This window comes from Schistocerca americana, chromosome X, assembly GCF_021461395.2.
Source record: "Schistocerca americana isolate TAMUIC-IGC-003095 chromosome X, iqSchAmer2.1, whole genome shotgun sequence".
Lineage (NCBI taxonomy): Eukaryota > Metazoa > Arthropoda > Insecta > Orthoptera > Acrididae > Schistocerca > Schistocerca americana.
In genome coordinates this window covers 638,245,939-638,269,277 of record NC_060130.1, presented here as the reverse complement: position 1 = coordinate 638,269,277, position 23,339 = coordinate 638,245,939, and the positions used below count along the sequence as shown (strand labels likewise).

At 45.3% G+C, this 23,339-nt stretch overlaps 1 protein-coding gene across 1 annotated transcript in view; it reads right to left on the bottom strand.

Annotated features, from left to right (window-relative positions):
• LOC124555224 overlaps positions 1-23,339 on the bottom strand; it is a 173,253-nt gene that overhangs the window by 132,998 nt on the left and 16,916 nt on the right. The window contains exon 2 of the mRNA XM_047129078.1: positions 2,932-2,977. Coding sequence (XP_046985034.1) covers positions 2,932-2,938 — 7 coding nt within the window. The 5' untranslated portion in view covers positions 2,939-2,977. The remainder of the gene's footprint in view (positions 1-2,931; positions 2,978-23,339) is intronic.

Here is a 23,339-nt window from a genome sequence, read left to right as displayed (position 1 = left end):
CTCGGATTCATTTCTCAGTGGAACTGTTTATAGAAGTTAACTTTGTTACTGTTGATAGTAAATGAGTTTACATTCTGAGAGATACGATGGTCCATTAAAGCAAAATCTATTCCTCTTAGCTTATAATATAGCAAAACACACACTGAAAATTTACACAAAACACATCTGTCAACGAAAGGACAATCACAAAAGTGGTGGGAGTGCCTTATCAAAGATGAAGTTGTTCAAAACTGCACAAGCTCAAATGAGGGAAGGACATTCCTAGTGTCCTTTTCCAAGCAACCATCCCATGGAAAATCTAAATGAAGATGGCAGCACACAGCTGTGTACCACTGTCTACCTGAATGCAAGTCCTGTTCTTAACCACTGTGCCACCTCAGCTGGTGAGAAATGCTGTGGAGTTTGGAAAGTGGGAGAGAAGTACTGGCTAATTGAAAGTAAGGCAGGATGTGAAGAGTGCAGGAATAGCTATGTTTGGAAGAGCATTTACCCATGAAAGACAAGCTTTCTACTGCAAGTTCAGCAGAGTCCTAATCTTATGGGCATTGTAAGAAGTTGCAATACCTTCCAAGGTATTTACAATAAAAATTAGAAACTCGTGCAACAGAAGCCTCCTTCCAAATGGAATTGAGATTTCATAAAACAAAAGTTATGCAATAATGAAATAGTCTACATCACAGCTGAAAATTACAATACATTACTTTGGATATTTCTTGAACTGATCCAGTATTGGACGAACTTTCTTTTCCTTGACTGGCCTTCTACATCACCCAAGACAAATCCTACAGAAAATGTCTGGGATTATTTTTAATAACAGGTGACACATTGCAATCTATGTTCCCACATTGACAAGTCTATAGAATAAAAGGATCAATGAGTGGCTTCATCTGAAGAAACTTGTGCACTCTCTTCCTCACCAAACTGTGGCCATTACCAAGACTAGAGACTGTGTTACGTGATGATGCCTTGGAAGTGTTTCTTTGTTCTTCACATGAAATGACTGACATCTGGCAGATCCTGTTAGCTAAATGAGTCAGCAAATTGTTTGTTCTACTAGATGTGCTAGTTGTTTTACCTCAACCTCCCCACCACAAATGTACCTTTAAACACCCAGGTAAGTTAATTCTCCAAAAAAACTACATTTACAAACACCTCTGAAATAAGTTTCAGCATTGTTTTTATAAACTAAAAAAATTATCTATTAAAATATATAATCCATATTTATCAAAGATATGGCATATAAATTTCAATTTGTCAGTGTAGTCACATCCCCACATCAAGTCAACACACTTTCTTGGTGCCTCAGGTACTCAGCTCTATTATAAAAGTGAACATTTTGAGCTTCTAGTGTTGTGTCTGTATGCCCACTACTCTGCACTGCTTTCACAGTGTTAGGTTCAGGGATATTTTGAAATATGGCTGGGTAACACACCAGTAGCATGTCCGCCTGAGCTACCATGTTTATCCCACTGCCAAGTTCAGCAAGCAGTTGGGTAGCAGCTGTTACTAAATGTTGTACGCCAGTTTTTTTTTGGGTTGTATGCTGCTTGCTGTTTTCTTTCCTGATTTTAAAAGAAGTGGTGAGACTAACCCTGGTCCATTATGGGATTCTAGTACAACTCTCAACACTAGAAGGTATTAGTGATCCCTGCGACCATGTCGGTTCTGCTTTCACAAAAGCAAAAATCACTTATGTCTGCTGCTGGCCCTGAGCGGGGGAGGCGGGGCTCATTTCCCACACTGCTCCTCTCCTCTCAGGCAGTCTAAGTTCTTGTTTGTTTATGCTTGTGAGTGGCTGCCACATGGGTGTATCAACACTATACCAGCAATACTGATCAAACAGTGTATTTAGTAGAGCTGTATTGACCACAGGTAAATCCTGAGTTTCATTTAAAAGTGCTGTGTCTGGGCTGTTTGTCCTAGCATAAGTGAGGCTGCAGTTCCCAGTCTACCACAAGCATTACAGGGGCTAATGGAGATAAAACAGCTAAAACTTAAAAAGTTTAAGATACAAATTCTGTAAAAACTGCTCTCATTTTTACTCATATTGACTCACATCCACCCAACAAATTATATTCTAGCATTCCAATTGTGAAACAGTGAACATGGTTTCTGCACTGAAAAATGGATAGATTAAATGACAGATAAAATAATAACTCAATAAAGTTGGCTAGATGATGACTTACAAAAAGAAAAAGAAGCTGGGTGGGCCAGTCAACCTAACAACACATTAAAATGTAAAAATCTTAAATTCTTCCACAGGCCCTGGCAGGGTCAAAGGTACCGACCAACCATCACGTCATCCTCTGCCAATGGTGTCACTGGATGCAGTAAACAACACATTAAAAGCACCTCACTAAAATTTAAGAACCAGGTAACATCTCACACAATCTTAAAATTTGTACCATATTAGATTCATCACTTGCAAAAATAGAGGGGAGATAAGAGGGTAAACTGAAATTTTACACATCTGTTCATCAAAATTCTATGACCTATTCACAGACATGTTAGGATGAATTAGTTTTCTTCAGGTGTAGCTCCATAGTCACAAGAAATTGTTTGAAATATGACATTACTTCTGCCAAGATTATATTTTGGAAAACAGCGTTTACTTATACCACTATTGATCAATCTTCTCTATAGACCCATTTTTAAGAAGACTTTAATGTACAAGATCACACATACAAGTCTTATGACATCCAAGTGCCAGGCAGTTACTGCCATACATAAACAATGTGATGGATTACAAGTAGATCTTATCTAGACATTAATCCTACAAAATATTTTCTCACACATGCTGATCAATGGCTGTTTAGGTGGGGCTTTGTTCCTCTGCAATCATTTAAAAAAAAAGTAGATCAACCTCATTTTAGTAGTACTTCACAAAACTTCTGTCATCATTTGTTAAAGTTACTAACAGTAGTCTCTTACCTGCCATACCTCTCCTCTGTGAGTAGTTTAGGACCTGATTCTTCACCTGTAAAAGTAACAGTTAAGATCAAGAAAACAGGAAATAAACTAGGCACTTACTGATAACAACAATTAATCAAAATCAGGAAATGTAGATTTAGTATTATAACAAAGAATATCAAGCTCCCACACTACAATGTTTGATTACCACAGAAAGTAAAGCTGACGTCAACCCAAAGGCTGATAGCAGCATTCCAGCACTCTGGTATTAATTGTTTTATTGGAGGTGACATATCCAATTTTCCTCAAACTTGTGAATTGATTTATTTAATCAAACCTACAGTTTAAGATAAGGACCAGCCCACAGCACAACTTTGTGTTCTTCACATACACAGAATATTGTCAAAGGTGATATACTAAGCAGAAAACATCTCTGGAATGCCTGGAAATCAAAACTCAAACATTCATTTGAAGCCTGCTAGTTGACCGCTTAACATCCATTTAGCTACTTAATATCTACCAATATGTTACAACAAAAAATTCTGCATTAAGTTACTGGTACATGGCACTGACAAGTAATCTATCTCAATGCTCAACTATACTCGCTTATCAAGCTACTGCAATCAGTGTAGGCTGATGCACCAGGAGACCACTGAAAGTAAAAATAACCAACTAAATATGATATACTGCAAGTGCAAACAATGGGTATTTCTATTATGGGATGGCTACAAAGTGTTGTTCAAGTGATGAACACGAAACATCAACTGGTCTGCTTCAGTTTCATTGACCATTGAATGCGACAGAAGTGGTACTAAGTATCATCACATGACAAAGGACCATTACTATCAATAAAGACAGCAATGTGTGTGCATCAATGACATCACAGAAGGCGTCGGTTGGTTTGTGGTGGTCGAAGGGACCAGACTACAAAGATCATCGATTCCTTGTTCCATGACCATAAAAACTCATAAGGCGTAAAAACAAGTAAAAGAGGTAACAAGGGACAACACAGAACAAGAAAGACAAAGACCAGAAAACAAGTAAATAAAAGCACACAGAGATTTACAGCGGTTGGCTGACCATAGAAACAAAAAAGGAAAAGCCAACCACCAAGAAACATACTAAAAACCACAATCTAAAACCACAGGCCAAAGGCCAGACTCAACACAAAAAAGGACACGAACCCTTAGATTAAGCGATAAAAGCCCCCTGCACAAACAAAACTCAAAACTAAGCCTGCCATGGCAGTGTCATCCGATAAAAGTGCAGGGAGCATATCAGGCAGCGTAAACGTCTGCCTGAGTGCAGTTAAAAATGGACAGGCCAAAAGCATGTGGACCACTGTCAACACTGATCCACAGCGGCAGAGAGGTGGATCCTCACGTCGCAAGAAATGACCATGCGTCATCCAGGTGTGGCCAATGCGGAGCTGGTAGAGAACAACTGAGTCCTTGCGAGAGGCTCGTAAGGAGGAGCGCCACACACTGGTAGTCTCCTTGACAATCTGAAGTTTGTTGGGTGAAGGCAGGGTGCGCCATTCTTCACCCCAGGTGCGAAGTACCTTCTGCTGCAAAACTGACCTGAGGTCACTCTCTGAAAGGTCAATCTCCAAGGCTGGAGCACCGACAGCATGTTTGCCCAGCATGTCAACACATTCATTTCCTGGTATGCGACATGACCCGGGGTCAACACAAAGACCACAGAGCGGCCGAAACGGGCAAGAGTATGGAGGGACTCCTGGATAGCCATCAGACGACAGCAAGGAAAACACTGGTCAATAGCTCGTATACCGCTCAGGGAGTCACTACAGATAACGAAGGAACCACCTGAGCAGGAGCGGATATACTCTAGGGCGCGAGAGATGGCTACCAGCTCAGCAGTGAAAACACTGCAGTCAGACGGCAATGAGTGTTATTCATAATGATCTCCTAGAGAAAGAGCATAACCAACACGACCAGCAAGCATCGGACTGTCAGTATAGACGATGTCAGAGCCTTGAAACATGGCAAGAATTGAAAGAAAGCGGCTGCGGAGGGCCTCAGGAGAGACTGAGTCCTTTGGGCCCTGTGCCAAATCGAGCCAAAGGTATGGGTGGGGCACACACCTCGGGTGTAGGCGTATATGGGCCCAGAAAGCAGGAGGGAGAGAAAAACCTCGAGCCCAGAGAGAAAAGCCCGGACACAAACTGAGATCGTACACCCTGATCAGGGCCACCGCTCCGGCAGATGGGCGACCGAGTTGGGGAACAGCAGACGGTAACTGGGGTGCCCAGGCGAGCTCCAAACGTGGGCAGCGTAAGTGGCTAGTAATCGTTGGCACTGGATCCGCAATGGAGAGACACAAGCCTCCACAAGTATGCTAGTGACAGGGCTTGTGTGGAAAGCTCCAGTGGCGAGTCGGATTCCGCTGTAAAGGATGGGGTCAAGCAACCGCAACGCGGAAGGGGATGCCGAACCGTAAGCCATGCTCTCAAAATCTAGACAGGACTGGATTAATGCCTGGTACAGCCGTAAAAGGTAGACCGATCGGCACCCCACCTGGTGTGACTCAAGCAATGAAGAGCGTTAAGATGCCGCCAGCACGTTTGTTTAAGCTGCCGAATATGAGGGAGCCAAGTCGACTGCATATCAATAACCAATCCCAAAAACCGATGCGTCTCTACCACTGAAAGATGTTCGCCGTCAAGATAAAGCCGTGGCACAAGGTGAACAGTGCGATGCCGGCAGAAATGCATAAAGCAGGTCTTGGCAGCCGAAAACTGGAAGCCATGTGCTATAGCTCAAGACTGCGCCTTGCAGATAGCGCTCTGCAGCTGCCGTTCGACAGCTGCAATGCCGGTGGAGCTATAGTATAGGCAGAAGTCATCAGCATGCAAAGAAGCTGAGACAGACATTCCCACCGCCACAACAAGCCCATTAATGGCAACTAAAAAGTGGCAGACACTCAAGACGGATCCTTGCAAGACCCCATTCTCCTGAACTTGGGAGGAACTATGGAAGGCCGCAACTTGCACGTGGAAGGAACAAAGAGACAGAAAATTTTGTATGAAAATCGGGAGCGGCCCCCAAAGACCCCACCTATGAAGCGTGGTGAGGATGTGATGTCGCTGTGTCGTACCATACACCTTCCACATGTCAAAAAAAGACGGCAACCAGATGCTGATGGTGGGCAAAGGCCGTACGGATGGCAGACACCCGGCTCAACACATTATCGGTGGCAGAGCAGCCCTTACGGAACCCACTCAGACGGAGCCAGAAGGCCCTTAGACTCAAGAAGCCAACTCAACCTCCGGCTCACCATGCATTCGAGCAACTTGCAAAGAACGTTGGTGAGGCTAATGGGGCGGTAGCTGTCCACCTCCAGTGGGTTCTTGCCAGGTTTCAACACAGGGATTACGATGCTTTCCTGCCATTGCGACGGGAACTCACCCTCAACCCAGATACAGTTGAAAAGGTCTAGGAGGCGTCTCTGGCAGTCCACCGAGAGGTGTCTCAGCATCTGACAGTAGTTGCGATCTGGCCCGGGAAACGTATCAGGGCAAGCAGCTAGGGCACTTTGGAATTCCCACTCACTGAATCGAGCATTGTACAAGTCAGGGTGGTGTGTGTGAAATGAAAGGCTCCGACACTCCAACCACACTTTCAGGCAGTGGAAGGCCTGCGGGTAATTCGCAGAAGTGGAACTCCGAGCAAAATGCTCCGCTACAGTACAGACTGCTCCATTCAGTGAAAGTGCAGGTACACTGATGGGGTCCAATAGCCATAGAGTCGACTAATCTTGGCCCAAACCCGTGATGGAGAGGTAGAGAGGCCAATGGTGGAGACACCTTTCCCAGCACTCCTGTTTGCGTTGGCGTATGAGGCGGCAGGCTCACGCACGGAGCCGTTTAAAGGCGATGAGGTGTTCCAACGAGGGATGCCGCTTGTGACGCTGGAGGGCATGCCTGCAATCTTTAATCGCCTCAGCGATCTCAGGCAACCACCAAGGCACAGTCCTCTGCTTAAGGGACCCACAAGAACAGGGAATGGCAGATTCTGTGGCAGTAATGATGCCGGTGGTGACCGAGTGAACCAACGCATCAATGGCGTCATTGGAAAGAGGCTCAATAGTGGCAATGGAGGTGAACAAGCCCCAGTCAGCCTTATTCATAGCCCATATGAGGGGCGCCCAGAAGAGTGACAGTGTGACAAAGATCGGAAAGTGGTCACTATCGCACAAGTCGTAATGCACGCTCCATTGGACACACGGTAATAGGCTAGGGCTGCAGATCGAAAGGTCAACGCCTGAGTACGTGCCATGCACCACACTCAAATGTGTGAAGGTACCATTATTTAAAAGAGAAAGGCTGAGCTGTGCCAACACTTGATCAATGACAGTGCCTTGGCCTGTTGCCACTGATCCACCCCCAGAGGGTTATGGGCAGGAAGTCCCCCAGTAAGAGGAAAAGTGGCAGCAATTGGGCCATCAGCGCAGCCAGGACATGCTGCAGGACATCACCATCCGGTGGAAGATAGAGACTGCAGACAGTAACAGCCCAAGGCGTCAACACCCGAACAGTGACAGCCTCTAAAAGTGTTTGTAGAGGGACACACACGCTGTAAAGAGAGTGAAGGACATAGACGCAGACACCACCAGATACCCTCTCATAAGCTGCCTGGTTCTTATAATAACCCTGATAGCCATGGAGGGCAGGGGTTCGCATCACCGGAAACCAAGTTTCCTGTAGAGCAATGCAGAGGAAAGGGTGAAGACTGAGAAGTTATCGGAGCTCAGCAAGATGGTGGAAAAAAACCGCTGCAGTTCCACTGGAGGATGACACTGTCCACGGCCGAGATAGGTGTGAAGGGACCTAGGAGGCAGATTACACTGCTGGGTCACCTGATGCCACCGATGGAGTACCTGTGTGAGTGACATCGATTGTGTCTGAGGGTCCGGCAAGATCTAGGTCCTCAGCTTATGCCAGAATCTCTACCTCGTCCACAGACACAGAGATTGTAGGTTGTGGTGGGGTGGGTACCACTGTAAGTTCCTTGGTCTTAGAGGTCTTCTTGGACTTTTCTCACTGCTCCTTGGGTTTCACTGGCTGGGAGGGCTTCACTGATTCAGTCTCCGGGACGGAGGACGATCGCGAAGCCCTACGAACAGCTGCTTGTGAGCACTTATGCCACTGGCGAGCATCATCCCTCCCACTGGTGGAAAACTGAGAAGGGAGGGACCCAAGGGATCACTTGCGAGCGAGAGGAACTGAATAAGTTGGACACTTCTCTGGCTTAGAAGCAGGGATAGACTTCCCCGATGGGTGGAGGGGTGTTGCTCCTGAGGTAGGTGGTGCAGGAGCAACAGGGTGGGTAGTGCCCCCCACGATCAAGGGAGCATGTGGAGTCTTACGGCTCGGGGAACCGACTGGAATTCGCTGAACTGATGGGGCTATCACTGTTGTCATAGCGGCGGCATATGAGGAAGTCATTCGCACAGGATGGAGTCTTTCATATTTCCTCTTAGCCTCAGTATAGGTCAGTCGGTCCAGGTTCTTATATTCCATGATTTTCTGCTCTTTCTGTAAGATCCTGCAGTCTGGCGAGCAAGATGAATGGCACATGGATTATTGGGACGTGATGGGCATCTGCAATCTCGACATGTGAGGCTGGAAGTACAGCGGAAAGACGTATGGCCCAACTTCCAGCACTTTAAAGCACCGCATCAAGGGAGGGATATAGGGCCTGACATCACAGTGGTAGACCATCACCTTGACCTTTTCCGGTAATGTATCATCCTCGAAAGCCAAGATGAAGGCACCAGTAGCAATATGGTTATGCTTTGGACGCCGGACAAAATGTACGCCTCACCGCTCTAAATTGGCACCCAGCTCGTCATCAGACTACAAAAGAAGGTCCCTATGGAAAATAATATCCTGGACCATATTTAAACTCTTATGGGGTGTGATGGTAACTGAAACATCCCCAACTTGTCACAAGCAAGTAACCATTGTGACTGGGAAGAGGATACCATTTTTATCAATACTGCCAAGTCCTCCACCTCCTCAAACTTGTCCTCTAAATGCTCTGCAAAGAACTGAGGCTTTTTTGACATGAAAGACTCCCCATCAGCTTTCATACAAACTAGGAACCAGGGCAAATAAGGGTCGCTGCCATCCTGAGCCTTTCGCTCCTCCCACGGTGCGGCCAGGAAGAGGAACGATTTGAGTTCATATTTCTGAGCGTTCAATTGAGCCCGAGAATGCTTAGAGACTGCTGGCGGCTGGCCACCAGCAAGAGAAGACGTGCCACGCTTCACTGCGTGTCATATGCCGTGATGCCACCCACACCAACCAAGGGACCTCCACACAGGCGCCACCCAGCCGCAGCAAGGGCCACCTTGGCATACGTGGGGAGTTAACAGTGCATGCATCAGCAGAGCGATCCCTGTGTTGTCAGGGGGCTACAAGCAACAGGGTACATGGCGGCCCCACCACAATAGACTGGCTACCGTGCTGCATATTAAGTGCAAGGAAGTCCATGGTCGTCATCTCCGCAGAAAGCAACACTGCACAGTGCATGGTGGAAATCACACCCAGGAATGTATCCTCACCCAAGAGATGGAGCAGGACTGCAATGCAACAATGGGAAAGCTGTCTCAAGATCTCAATGCACGATGGACACAATGCACCATGTAAGGCGCCCTTCCCCAATTGGGTTGCTCTTCGGAAGAATTTTGAAAGATGGAGGTCAAACCCGAGAGGGGACCATCACATGAAAGCCAAAACGTGTGAGACTCCTTTTACTCGCCTCTTTTGACAGGCAGGAATACCACGGGCCTATTCTTACCCCCGAACCCGCAGGGGGACAGAAAGTGTACAACACCCACAGAAGACTGGTCCATAGCTGACTACAGGGAACAAATGCACAACTGAGGTCACATAAAAGGCAGACTGCAACTACCTCTACTGATGTCACTGCCCAAGTGACATGTACGGGCACAGAAGTGATAGATCTCTAACAGTTTGTTGTGTAATTTCTAGTATGAAATTTCTGTGAAAATGTCTAAACTGTAAAATATCATACATTTCACACAGGTTACCTGAAAGCTTCAGAGGAATTCAGATAGGGGAATTAAAATTATAAACACTTTACATCATTATTAAACACAATTTAACTTCAAGATCATTACTAAAAAAATTTGCTTCATTTTCAAGTTTCTGTAAAACATTATGTGATATTATGTGAAAAATGATTTTTATATCATGTGGCACATTTATCCAGGAGGAAAAACTAGAAAATAAGTCACACCACTACACACAAATCTTCATTATACAGGAAATTTAAGTAACTTTTATCTGCTATTGTTTACAAGACAGTTGTTTATTACTCTAGAATAATTATTTGTGAAACTATTTTTCAAAATGCAACAAGCTTTTGAAATGATTTCTTTCACAGCTTTAACCCAAGTGGATGCCTCTGAAACGTGAGAACAGTCAATGGTCATTTCCAGAAGCAGTTTAACTACTTCCCTAAGATTAAGATCTGTGCTGCTTAAGAACAAACATTGAAAGTCGTCACACAGATGTGTTTGGAATAATTTTTATCCTTCAAGGACAACTTGAAATATGATATCAGACTTATGCTTTAAGGCACCTCTGCACAGATTGAGCAAATATGAGTTCATGCCACTGTTTATCCAATTTGCAGTGAATTCCTCAGTACTAAGCATAAGGATTTTACATTTATTGTACTCGCTTATTAATTTTAATGAATTGCATAACCTCTTATGTAGAACGGCACAAGGAAGTCATTCAAAGAGATTTCTGTTTAACTTGCACCTTCATGAACTTGCTGTAAAAGTCTAGTACACACTTGCCAATCACACATTTCTACAAAATTCCATCTCAGGTCTGTAAAATGTGAAATCCCTGGTAATCTTATGTGAGAAGTAACTTAAACATTGTTCCATCACCCTATGCTAACAAAGTTTGGAATTTGTCCGGCTCACTCCTCACAATAAAATTAAGTTTCTCTCCACACAAATCCTTTTCTGCTCTTTCTTCTGACAATTTCCTTGCAACAGAAAGACGAACAGATGTGCCAGATGTGCAGGATGGAACAACATCCTGTGTCACCTTGGGAACTGGCCTAACAACTGTTAGCACATAAACATATCTCCTCATTTTATCTTCAGTAACACATGCTTCACGACAAAATGTTAAGCACTTCTTTCCAGGTGTGAAATTTTCATGATGAATTGCTTGCAACCACTTAGCCCGAATGTTTGCATCTTTTGGAAATTAAAATGCTAAATTATAAAATCTTTTTTACCCTGAAATTTACAGTATAACCTGGTACACCACAAGTATGTCCCATTGTGAACACCCAGAACAAATAACCTTCCAACAGATCCTTTTCAACAACAAGAAAACATGCTACACATGATTAAGCAACAACTGCTTGTACTGATTGGACTTAACTAGTATCTTCATCAGTTTGTGGACACACCAGTCTTGAAACAAATTCCAATACAGGAAAAGCTCAACTGCAAGCAATGGTCGCCACATGGTCATTGGAAACACTCAAAGAACAAAGTCTGCACTGAGCTAAGGAGTCAGGCCCACACAAGGCACCAGCTGGGTGATGTCATGTAGACTACCCGTCAAGTTGTCCAACGCTCTACATCCCGTACGACGAATAGCTTTAACAGCAGAGCATAGCATGTTTCACAATAGGTGGCATAATGTCTGTGGAAACGATTCCACTGTCCATCACAACACATTCAGTGAATGCCAGATGCAAATTTTAAACTACATCACTTCCACCTTTTTTTGTCCAATGTGGGGTTTAGTGTGTCAGCATCTTTGGTCATTGAATTTGGAAAGAACTGTCCTTCCCGTTCAATTGGATCTCTGAATTCAGACGTGAAAGAAATTATCTTTAATATGAATACTGGACCCAGGATAGTAGTAATAACCAAAACTAAAGGAAATGCATTTCAGAGCAATTGAAAAGGAGACCCACTGCACAAACTAGCTCATTCAATATACAATCTACTGACACGACTATCAAGATTTTGCATGGATGTCTTAGCACAGATTTTGCACTCAGTATCATCTCATCTAGTTAAGGAACAGTAGAGTCAGTGTCTGAAACTGTCTGAACAGATACTCAATACGAGCAGAACTGAATATTAAATGTCACAACCGAGAAAATGTGGCATATCAATTTGACCCTTAGACAAAGTGCTGACCAGGTGTCTACAACCATACTCTTCAAACCTCTGAAGTGCATGTCAGATACACTATGTGATCAAAAGTATCCAGCAACCTCGCTGAAAATTACTCACACGTCTGTGGTGCCCTCCACCGGTAATGCTGGAATTCAATATGGTGTTGGCCCACTCTCACAGACATACATTCGATCAGGTGCTGGAAGGTTTCTTGGAGAATGGCAGCCCATTCTTCACAGAGTGGTGCACTGAGGAGAGGTATCGATGTTGGTCAGTGAGGCCTGGTATGAATTCAGCATTCCAAAACATGTTAAAGGTGTTCTATAAGAGTCAGGTCAGGACACTGTGCAGGCCAGTCCATTACAGGAATGTTATTGTCATGTAACCACTCTGCCACAGGTCGTGCATTATGAACAAGTACTCGACCATGTTGAAAGATGCAGTCGCCATCCCCAAATTGTTCTTCAACAGTGGAAAGCAAGAAGGTGCTTAAAACATCTCAATGTCGGCCTTTGCTATGATAGTCCCACGCAAAACAAAAAGGGGCACAAGCCCCCTCCATGAAAAACATGACTACACCACACGCTGGCGGATGAGGTTCACTGGGAATTCACCATACCCACACCCTGCCATCAAATCACCACATTGTGTACCGTGATTCATCACTCCACACGATTTTCCACTGTTCAATTGTCCAATGTTTATGCACCTTACACCAAGCAAGGCATCGTTTGGTATTTACCAGCGTGATGTGTACCATGAAGTCCAAGTTTTCTCACCTCCCACCTGTCATAGATTTACAGTGGATCCTGATGCAATTTGGAATTCCTGTGTGATGGTCTGGATAGATGTCTGCCTATTACAAATTACGATCCTCTTCAACTGTCGGCGGTCTCTACCAGTCAACAGACAAAGTCAGCCTGTATGCTTTTGTGCTGTACGTGCTCGATGTTTCCACTTCACTATCACATTGGAAACAGTGGATCTAGAGATGTTTAGGAGTGTGGAAATCTCGCATACAAACGTATGACCCAAATGACACCCAGTCACATGACCACATTCGAAGTCTGTGAGTCACACAGAGCACCCTCATTCTGCTCTATCACGATGTCTAATGACTACTGATGTCACTGATATAGAGTACCTGGCAGCACAATGCACCTAATATGAAACTAAATTCCTCACTGGTGCTTTAAACTTTGTAGGTTTTTGCAGGATACCTGAGTTCCGTCTTCAAGGTGTCCACCAGTTTAGGTTTATCAGCATAAGTCAATGCGCTCTGACTGTGAGTCAAATAAAGCTGTGGCCATTAGTGCTGACCACGTTTGAATACATCATACATCCATGCTACTTACAGTATTCTAGGTTGTGTTTTGTAAGCAATCTCCTCTGTAGAATGATTGCATTAGTTTTAGTTATGTCATGTTCCGTCATTTTCCCATTTATTTTATTGATATGATGTGGAACAAGTCAGATTACAAGATAAAAACACACACACACACACACACACACACATGCACAAATAGTGCTAATATTAATATTACTGAAATTTTTAGTTCTACACATGCAAACTACATTTAGAGGTACTTTTTCTTTTTTTAGCATTTCTGAAACAAACTCTTTCGTGGAGTAGAAGTAGTTGTCCAAAAGAAATTATTTTAAGCTAGATTTAAAACTAGTAGTGAAAGTAGACGTGCAACTGAACTCAGTTATGAGAGTAATGCTCTAGTTTGGCTCCGAAGTGTCCACATAGTGAAAGTAGATGTCCAACTGAACTCAGTTATGAGAGTAATTAGTGGTACAGTCCGGTCTACACCTACTTGCTGGCTACAAGTGCTTCCAAACATCTGTCCACCAGACCTCCGTCGAAAGGCTGCTCTTTACAACCTCTGTCAGCAACTTCCTGAAAACAACTCGATCCCTCTTCATGACGACTTGCAATCACTGCCCAGGAAACGCCTCAAATCTAGAAGACCAGCATATAAAATGGGAGTCCAAATGCTGTCCACAGGATTCGACCAGGACGCAGAGTGGACACGTGAGTGGCAAGATACAAGAACCCGAAACCACGAACTTTTAGAGAATCCAACAGTTCCAGTTCCAGGCTTCCACCAACCATGGGAAGTGTGGACACAAACAGATATCGAACTGAAGAGGGTAGGTGCAAATACAACATGCCCAAGTGGGGCTTTTCACATGACAGCGTGTGTGACTGTGGTGACACCCAAACAATGAGCCACATTGTGAATGAATGTCCAATCAGATGCTTCCTGGTGGCATTGAGAAGCTCCATCAAGCATCCCACGAGGAACTCCGCTGGATCGAGTCCATCAACACCCGAGTATAGTCTGAGCCGTTTTAAAACTTGTGTACTGTATATAATTTCACATGTTCATTTTTTATATATATATATATATATATATATATATATATATATTTTTTTTTTTTTTTTTTTTTTTTTTTTTTTTTTTTTTTTTTGCTAAATTTGTATTACTGTAATTGATGCATACAATAATAATAATGTACTCCATTTTGAGCAACTGACAGCTTCAATAACGGATAGGAAAGGTTATTTTTCCCTCTAGTGTTGTACTTATGAACATCACTGTTCTTCGCGAATTGAGATGGATTATTTGTAAAGAATTTCATAAGCAAATATATGTACTCTGATGGTGCAGTTAATATACCTAACTCCTTGAAAAGGTGGCTACATGATGTCCTTGGGTGAACACCATTAATTATTCTCACTGATCTCTTTTTTCCCAATATACTAACACAGAAACCAAGTCTGCTACCTGCATTGGCTAGTATTACATCTCTGATCATCCCATTTACTATCCCCACAAATTGTTCCATGTAGGTATTTGTACAAGTTTACCAATTCCAATTATGACCAATTTTTTTTGCATTTTGGGAAGTACATAATTTTACATAACTGTACATTTAAAGCAAGTTACCAATATTTGCATCAGTTTGAAATCTTATTAAGATCTGATTGCATATTTGTGCACTGTTTTCCCACATAGCACTTCATAATATATAACTGCATCATCTGCAAAAAATTTGGGAATAATACAGATATTGTCTGCCATGTCAATAATAAACATGAATAAGGGTTTCAACAAACATACCTGGGGTACACCAGAAGTTACTGTACATTTGTTGTGATTCTCAATCAATCTGAGATATGCTGTGAGCTCCCTACCAAGAAATTATCACTCTAGTCCCAAATCACATTCTGGCCTGAGCAGCCGAAGACAGCAGTTTTTGTGTGTGTGTGTGGGGGGGGGGGGGGGGGGGTAGCAGAGGGGGGAGGGGAGTGTACTTCCATGGGTGACCGCATGCATGTTTCTCTTATCAGATGAAAGCTTTCGCCGAAAGCTTCATGTGTAACAGTCTTTTCATTGTACCTGTCTGCAACTCGACATGTCATCTTTACAGTAAGTAGCAGCCTACCCTTTCTGTCATTGCTGACATTCCAACCTGGACTTTCCCTTGTTTGATTTAGCTACAAATTTTGTTTGATACCCTATATGATCGCACTTCTGTCCCTGGCAATGCTAAAACAACAAGTGCAGAGACAAGCACATTGGAGAATATAATGGTGTGCAGATTCTGTCAAAAGTTAAAAATAGGTGCAATATTTTTATTTACAGGTTTTGCAGAGCAGTGCTGGTAATACTCACCATTAGGTGGGATAGGATTCAAAGGGGATGTGGTAGTAGCTAGTTATAAACAGCCAGTCAGGACAGTAAACATATTTGTTTTGTTGCGCTGAACTAAAGCTAACAGTTCTCCCAATTTTAACGCAATCTCAAATGGGTGTAAAATAAGAAACTAACTTGGGTGGGGTCTAACAGCAAATTACAAACACTGCAGAACACTAAAAGATACTGCCTCGGATGGCAACAATTTAATAAACTGAGTACCATGCTCCAACACATTTCTAACCTCAGGAAACACATTTAAAGCTTTTAAGCACAGTGCTAAAATCTATCACCTGTTTCCTTGCTTCACATTGGTAAACTCCCATTTGCTATGTGAAACTAATATTGCCATCGTACAGTTACTGTAGCGTCACAGCTTTGGCATACATTCTTCACTGTATTGCCAAAATCATAAGAGACATACATTTATAGGAAATTAGCATGCTCGATTATACAAGCTTTTCAAAAAAATCGAAGGGCATCTCATCTTGTTTCATCAAAGCAAAATTCACTTCCATAGATATTCCACCTACATAAGCAAGTCCACGAACAATGTTTCAGCCCTCCCGAACATGCAAAGTCATTTCATTTTATTGCAATCTTTCTGATGAAATCCAGACAGCCCAATGAGTGTTGGGGGCAATCTCACATTCTGGTCACTGAGAACGCTGTTAAGGAAATAATAAAAAAATATCAAATTCTCCCTTTTCAAAGTCACCAAAGGACTCAACATGACCAGTACCTATTCCCAGAGCTATGTTCACTGGACAAAATATTAGTCACCTTCTTTCAAACAGTCATGTGACCCTTCATTGCTAATGTAAGACATGGAATTAAAGTGGCATATATGTACTAGTCAGCTGTATGGAACCAAAATATTAAGAGGGGTTAATGTGGAGACATGACAGAATTACAGAAGGGAATTCTCATTTTATCACAGAATGTTGTTAATCACCATGTTTGATGGTGCTAATGACTACACTGTGAAATTAAGCGGCCCGATTTGTTGGTTTTGTAGATGGTCAAAAGCCGGGAGAGGTTAACCCTTTAGTGACCAGTGGGAACTATAGATCCCACTTATTTGTTTTCACTGTAAGTTCAGTGGTAATCCATGTTCCCACTTCTAACTTGTGCTACCATCTCTGTTAGAGTGTGCTAACTATGTGTAGATTGTCAACAGTTAGGCGAAAGCTGTTTTATTTCCACCTTGTGAGTCAATCAATGCAGAAGCACAGTTCTCGCGTGAAAACTAGCCACTGTTTCGACCGCTACACCATTTTTTGGATAGTGTGCTTTCCTTTTGCGTGTGAAGTGACTTGTGTTGTATTTATCTACTTTTATATTTATGAGGGAGACAGTATTCGTGTATATTTGCTAGATTTGACTGAAAATTACATAAATATTACAAGGTAAGTTAGTGGAAGCAGAAGTGAAGTATTCTGCCCATTGGCTGTGGCAGAGTGTAATAAAATAATGGGAGGAGTGGATAGTTGTGATCAGCTGTGTGAACGGTATGCTGTAGGCCGTCAATCATGGAAGTGGTGGCACAAACTGTTTTTCTTTCTTGTGGATTTGGCAGTTGTCAATTCCTACGTTATTTGGAAGCTACAGAAGACAGAAGCAGACCAGCTAACATTTAGATTGTTGTTGGCAAGGCAGCTTATCTCTGACTTCTCAAGTCGTAAGAGAAGAGGAAGGCCTGTTCATTTTCAAACACCAAAAAGAGTTGTGTCTCGAGTACGAGATGAAGTTTGTCTGAAGAAAGTTGGAACTCATTTCCCTACAAAGGGTACAACAAACAGAAGATGCCGCCAATGTAGCACCAAGAACAAAGAAAAGAGAACAAAGATAATGTGTAGCAACTGTCGTGTACCTTTGTGTGTGTGTGTAGCACCATGCTTCTCTAAGTTCCATAGTACATCACCTTAGTGAACTCAAAGGACAGTATGAACTAATACAAATATAAATGTAATGTTTAACATGTTTTTGTACTAAAAAATAAAGGAAATATATATTTTTTTAAATTAGCAAGTGAAGTTACTCCAGAGTTCGGTGGAAACAATAGTTCTCACTAATTTTTTTATACTCTTATGCTAAACTCTCACTTTCAAGATTTAAACTATGATTTTATGAACAGTTTCTTAGCCCAATAAAATGTTCATAAAAAGTCTACAACTTCCGGAAATAATTTGGTCACTAAAGGGTTAAGTTAGTTACACATAGGAGTTTTGCAGTATTAATGTTGAAACTTCCTGCATTACGACAGTGACCATTATGATGATTGTGATGGCTGTGATGACTCCGAACTGGTGGCGACACTCAGTTATACAGGATCTGCGTCACACCAACACCTCATGAGGTGATGCCAGAGTGATGCTGTCACCATAACTATTGTCAGACGCCATCAACAACAGCTGTCTGTCATTGGAGTCATCGCTTGGGATGCTTTGTGGTAACACACTGTCACCTTGGATGCTGCCGCCCCAATGCCGGGACCAGGGCTGGAGGCGGGGTCCCTGGCCCGCCAACGCCAGACAGCCGCCGCTGGGGATGCCCACTGAGACAGGGCATAGACCTGCCCAGCTGCCATGCCCTCCCCAGCCGCCATCAAAATACAGGCCCATGGAGCATGGTTTCAGCTGCCGCATTAAGTCCCTGCAAGGCCAGAGCACTGCTGTCGAGGCAGCAGTTCGAGTTACACCAGTGCAGCTTCAGACACACCAGCGGGCGCACTTGTGACAATCTGCCGGTCACCTCCATCTGCCGGTCACCTCCATCGCCACAATATTACGAGTGGAATCAAACCTCTCCCAGACGGCCCCACAGCCAATGTACTGCAGTTAATTAATAAATGATGTTGCTCTGTCATCAGGAGCGATCCATGGACACATCCTCACCATCGAATCTGGAGATGGGCAATGGAGTCCCGTGACTGTTAACACAGCCCGTTTACACTGGTATCAGATGTTGGCCATTTACAGTTTATCAAGTAGACTTTCAGAAATGTCTGTAAAGCCCAGTGTACCACGTGCAGCCATGTAACATGGCATACCGTCAATGGTGGACTGGAGATGAGTGTCTTGCCTTGTCAATGAGAAACAGTTTCAAACAAAACAGGAATTGCTGTTGTCTGTGAATGCAGGATCATCTCTAGCAGCTTCCTAGCAAAATTTGCTAAGGGAATTGCAAGCAATGGGCATTTGGAGTACCTTGCACACTGTCACTGCTCACAGTGGTACATAAATTTTCATGTCTTCAATGGGCCCAGCAACACAAACTGAACAGTGGCCACCTGGCAGTATGCTGTGTGGTCAGACAGACTGCAATTTTGCCTCTTTTCAAATGACGCAAGTGGCCGAGTACACAAACAGCCCAATGAGGTGAGTAATCCACAGCATATAAAGAATTTTGTGCTGTGGCGTTTTGGGAACATATTTGTACCATGACCTGGTCATAGGCATTTATGTTACCAAGAACATGAACCAGGATGTTTACTTCAACACGGTTGGATAGTTGGCTGGTTGGTTTAAAAGAGGGGGGAAAGGGACCAAACTGAGGTCATCGGTCCCTTGTTTCTAATAAAACAATGCCACAAGAGAGAATAAAATAGACGAAACATATAACACAAAACGGAAAGAAAGGAAAGACCACAAGAACAAAGGAAAGGCAACAAACACTAAAAGGAACGAAACAGGTCAAGAGAACAACAGAGAGATGCAAGAAACAGTTAGAAGAGAGTAAAACAAGGAAGCAGATTACAGTGATTGGCCGACCATGAAAATAAAAAGGAAAAGCCTGCCACCCTGCAACACACTAAAACTTTCACCCTAAAAGCACTAGGGTGGAGGACACAGACGGCAAAGGACAGGCGCAAAAACTCAGATCGAATGATAAAACCCACCCTCACGGATGAAATGTAAAAACAAATCAGCCAACGAGGCACTGTCTCCTAAAATCAATGATAATGAGTCCAGCAACCGAACATGAAGTTGCAGGGCAGCCAAAGAAAGATATAGCAGAATAAGATGGGCCACTGGCAACCAGGTGCCGCACCGACACTGAGGTGGGTCTTCACGGTGCCAGAGGTAGCTGTGAGTCACCCAAGCATGGCCAATGAGGAGCCTGCGGAGAACCACAGAGTCCCTGCAAGACGCCCTCATCGAGGACTTCCACACATTTGTGGTCAACTTAATGGCTCACTGTTTGTTGTGCATACTGAGATCTTGCCACTCCATCTCCCAAAGTTGAAAAACCTTGCGGCGTAATAGCGAACGCAGGTCCTCCACAAACATATGCGAAGCCTACGTGACCATCAGCCATTGAGTCGTTGGTGTAAACCACTTCGGAGCCCCGGAACATTTCAAGAATTGAGAGGAAGTGACAGCGGAGAGCCGCAGGGTTAATGGGGTCCTTAGGGCCACGTGAAAGGTCCAGACGAAGCTGCAGCCAAAGCATACACCATGGAGGCGTACGTGAACAGACCGCAAGTAGAGTTGGTAAAGGGAAGGACTCCAGTTCGGACAGAAGGGACCACACGCGAACCGCAATCGTTAGCCCCGACCCAGGCCGCCGATACGGGAGATGGACTGCCACAGGCGGGAAAAGGAGACTGTAATTCAGATGCTCAGGGGAACTACAAATGTGTGCTGCATAACTAGCGAGCAGTTGTGCACGTCTGATCTGCAATGGAGGGACACCAGCCTCCATCAGTACACTGGTCACCAGACTCGTCCTAAAAGCTCCTGTCACTAGTTGAACCTCGCAGTGGTGCACAGGGCTGAATAAATGCAATGCTGAAGGTGGTGGTTGTTGGATGTTTAAGGGGGACTAAACAGCGAAGGTCATCAGTCCCCCATTCCAAAATCAGGCGAGCCGAAAATCTACGAAGCAGATAAAAACCAAAGGGGGAGGAGACGTCCCCCCAGGCGCTAAAAGCACACAAATGCAGCAACAAACACTACAGACAAGAACAGGACAGAGGAACACCAGACAGAAAGAAACAGAAGAAAGGAAGATGGCCGGAGACTGGTTGACTGACCACGAGATCAAAAATGGGAAAGAGTCAACCAGCTCACGGCACACCAGAACAGCAACAGACACAAGGACAATAGACACAGAAAGGGAAAGGCGCAGGACCTCCCTAAATCGAACCATAAAACGGACTACCACGGATAAAATTTAAAACGGTATCAGCCATGGAGGCATCGTCGGATAAAACCAACGCCAAAGTGCCCGGGAGATTAAAAGATTGCCGGAGTGTGCGCAGTCGAGGACACTCCAGCAAAATGTGGCCGACCGTCAGCCGGGACCCACACTGACACAAGGGGGGAACCTCCTGACGTAACAGATGGCCGTGCGTCAGGTAGGTATGGCCGATGCGCAACCGACACAGGACTACCGAGTCCCTGCGAGAAGCTCGCAGGGAGGAACGCCACACATCGGTCGTCCCCTTGACAGCCCGTAGTTTATTCGGGGCTGTCACGCCACGCCACTCAGCAGCCCACATCCCAAGTACCTTACGGCGCAACACCAGCTGCTGGTCGCGAGCCGTAAGGCCGATCTCCAAAGCTGGGGCGTCTATCGCCCCTTTGGCCAGCCTGTCAACACGTTCGTTCCCTGGGATGCCAACGTGACCTGGCGTCCAAACAAAAACCACCGAACGACCAGAGTGGGTAATGGTGGAAACAGACTCCCGAATAGAGGACACCAGAGGAGAAGAGGGATAGCAGCGGTCGATGGCCTGGAGGCTGCTCAGGGAGTCACTGCAGATGACGACGGACGCATCTGAGCAGGAACGCATATGCTCAAGAGCTCGCAAGATGGCCACCAGCTCTGCAGTAAAAATACTGCAGCCAGCCGGCAAGGAGCGTTGCTCAACATGGGCAGCGTGAGCAAAAGCGTAGGCAGTGCGACCATCAACCAGGGAACCATCAGTGTAGACAGGCTCACAGCCCGGAAATGAGTCGAGGAGCGCAAGAAAACGGCGACGGAGGGCCACAGGCGGAACCGAGTCCTTAGGTCCCTGTGCCAAATCCAGATGGACGGACGGCCGGGACAAACACCAGGGAGGCGTAGGTGTATGGACCCGGAAGGGAGGCAGAAGAGGGAATGACCCCAGTTCTGACAGCAGGGACTGGACACGGACAGCTACGGAAAGCCCAGACCGAGGTCGCCGTTCGGGCAGGTGGTGGACCAAGGCAGGGAAAAGCAGGCGACGATTGGGATGGCCTGGCGAGCAATGTACGTGGACAGCATAGTCGGCGAGCAGACGATGGCGGCGAATCCGCAGCGGGGGAACCCCGGCCTCCACCAGTAGACTATCCACGGGGCTGGTGCGAAAAGCGCCAGTTGCAAGCCGAACCCCACAGTGATGTATGGGGTCTAACAACTTCAACACTGAGGGTGACGCAGACCCATAGGCCAGGCTCCCATAATCAAGCCGGGACTGCACAAGGGCTCTGTACAATCGCAGCAGCGTGCAGCGATCTGCACCCCAAGACGTGTGGCTAAGGCAGCGGAGGGCGTTGAGGTGCCGCCAGCATTTTTGCTTCAGCTGAGTGACATGAGGAACCCATGTGAACTGGGCATCAAACACGAGTCCCAAGAAGCGGCAAGTGTCCACCACTTCAAGCAGGTGGCCGTCGAGGTAAAGGTCAGGATGAGGGTGGACCGTCCGACGCCTGCAGAAGTGCATAACCCGAGTCTTGGCAGCAGAGAACTGAAAACCATGAGCCAGAGCCCATGACGCTGCCTTGCGAACGGCGACTTGCAACCTGCGTTCGGCGACTCCCGTAGTCGTGGAGCTAAATGAGATGCAGAAGTCGTCGGCATACAAAGAAGGAGACACCGACGACCCCACTGCTGCAGCCAGACCATTAATGGCCACTAGAAATAACGAGACGCTCAACACCGAGCCCTGCGGGACCCCATTTTCCTGTATATAAGAGGAACTAGAGGTGGCACCGACTTGCACCCGGAAAGAGCGGCGCAATAAAAAGCTTTGAAGAAAAGCCGGGAGCCGACCACGAAGACCCCACCCATGCAACGTGGCGAGGATGTGATGCCTCCATGTGGTGTCATACGCCTTCCGCAGATCGAAAAATACAGCAACAAGGTGCTGACGTCGGGCAAAAGCCGTACGGACAGCAGATTCCAGCCGCACCAAATTGTCCACTGCAGACCGGCCCCGACGGAAGCCACCCTGGGATGGAGCGAGGAGACCGCGCGACTCAAGGACCCAACACAAACGCCGCCCCACCATACGTTCGAGCAATTTGCACAAAACGTTGGTGAGGGTAATGGGACGATAGCTGTCCACCGCCAGTGGGTCCGCACCGGGCTTCACGATGGGGACAATAAGACCCTCTCGCCATTGCGACGGGAACACGCCCTCGCTCCAAATGCGGTTAAAGATGGTGAGGATGTGTCTCTGGCAGTCCCTGGAGAGATGCTTCAGCATCTGCGCGTGGATGCAGTCCGGTCCTGGTGCTGTATCAGGGCAATCGGCGAGGG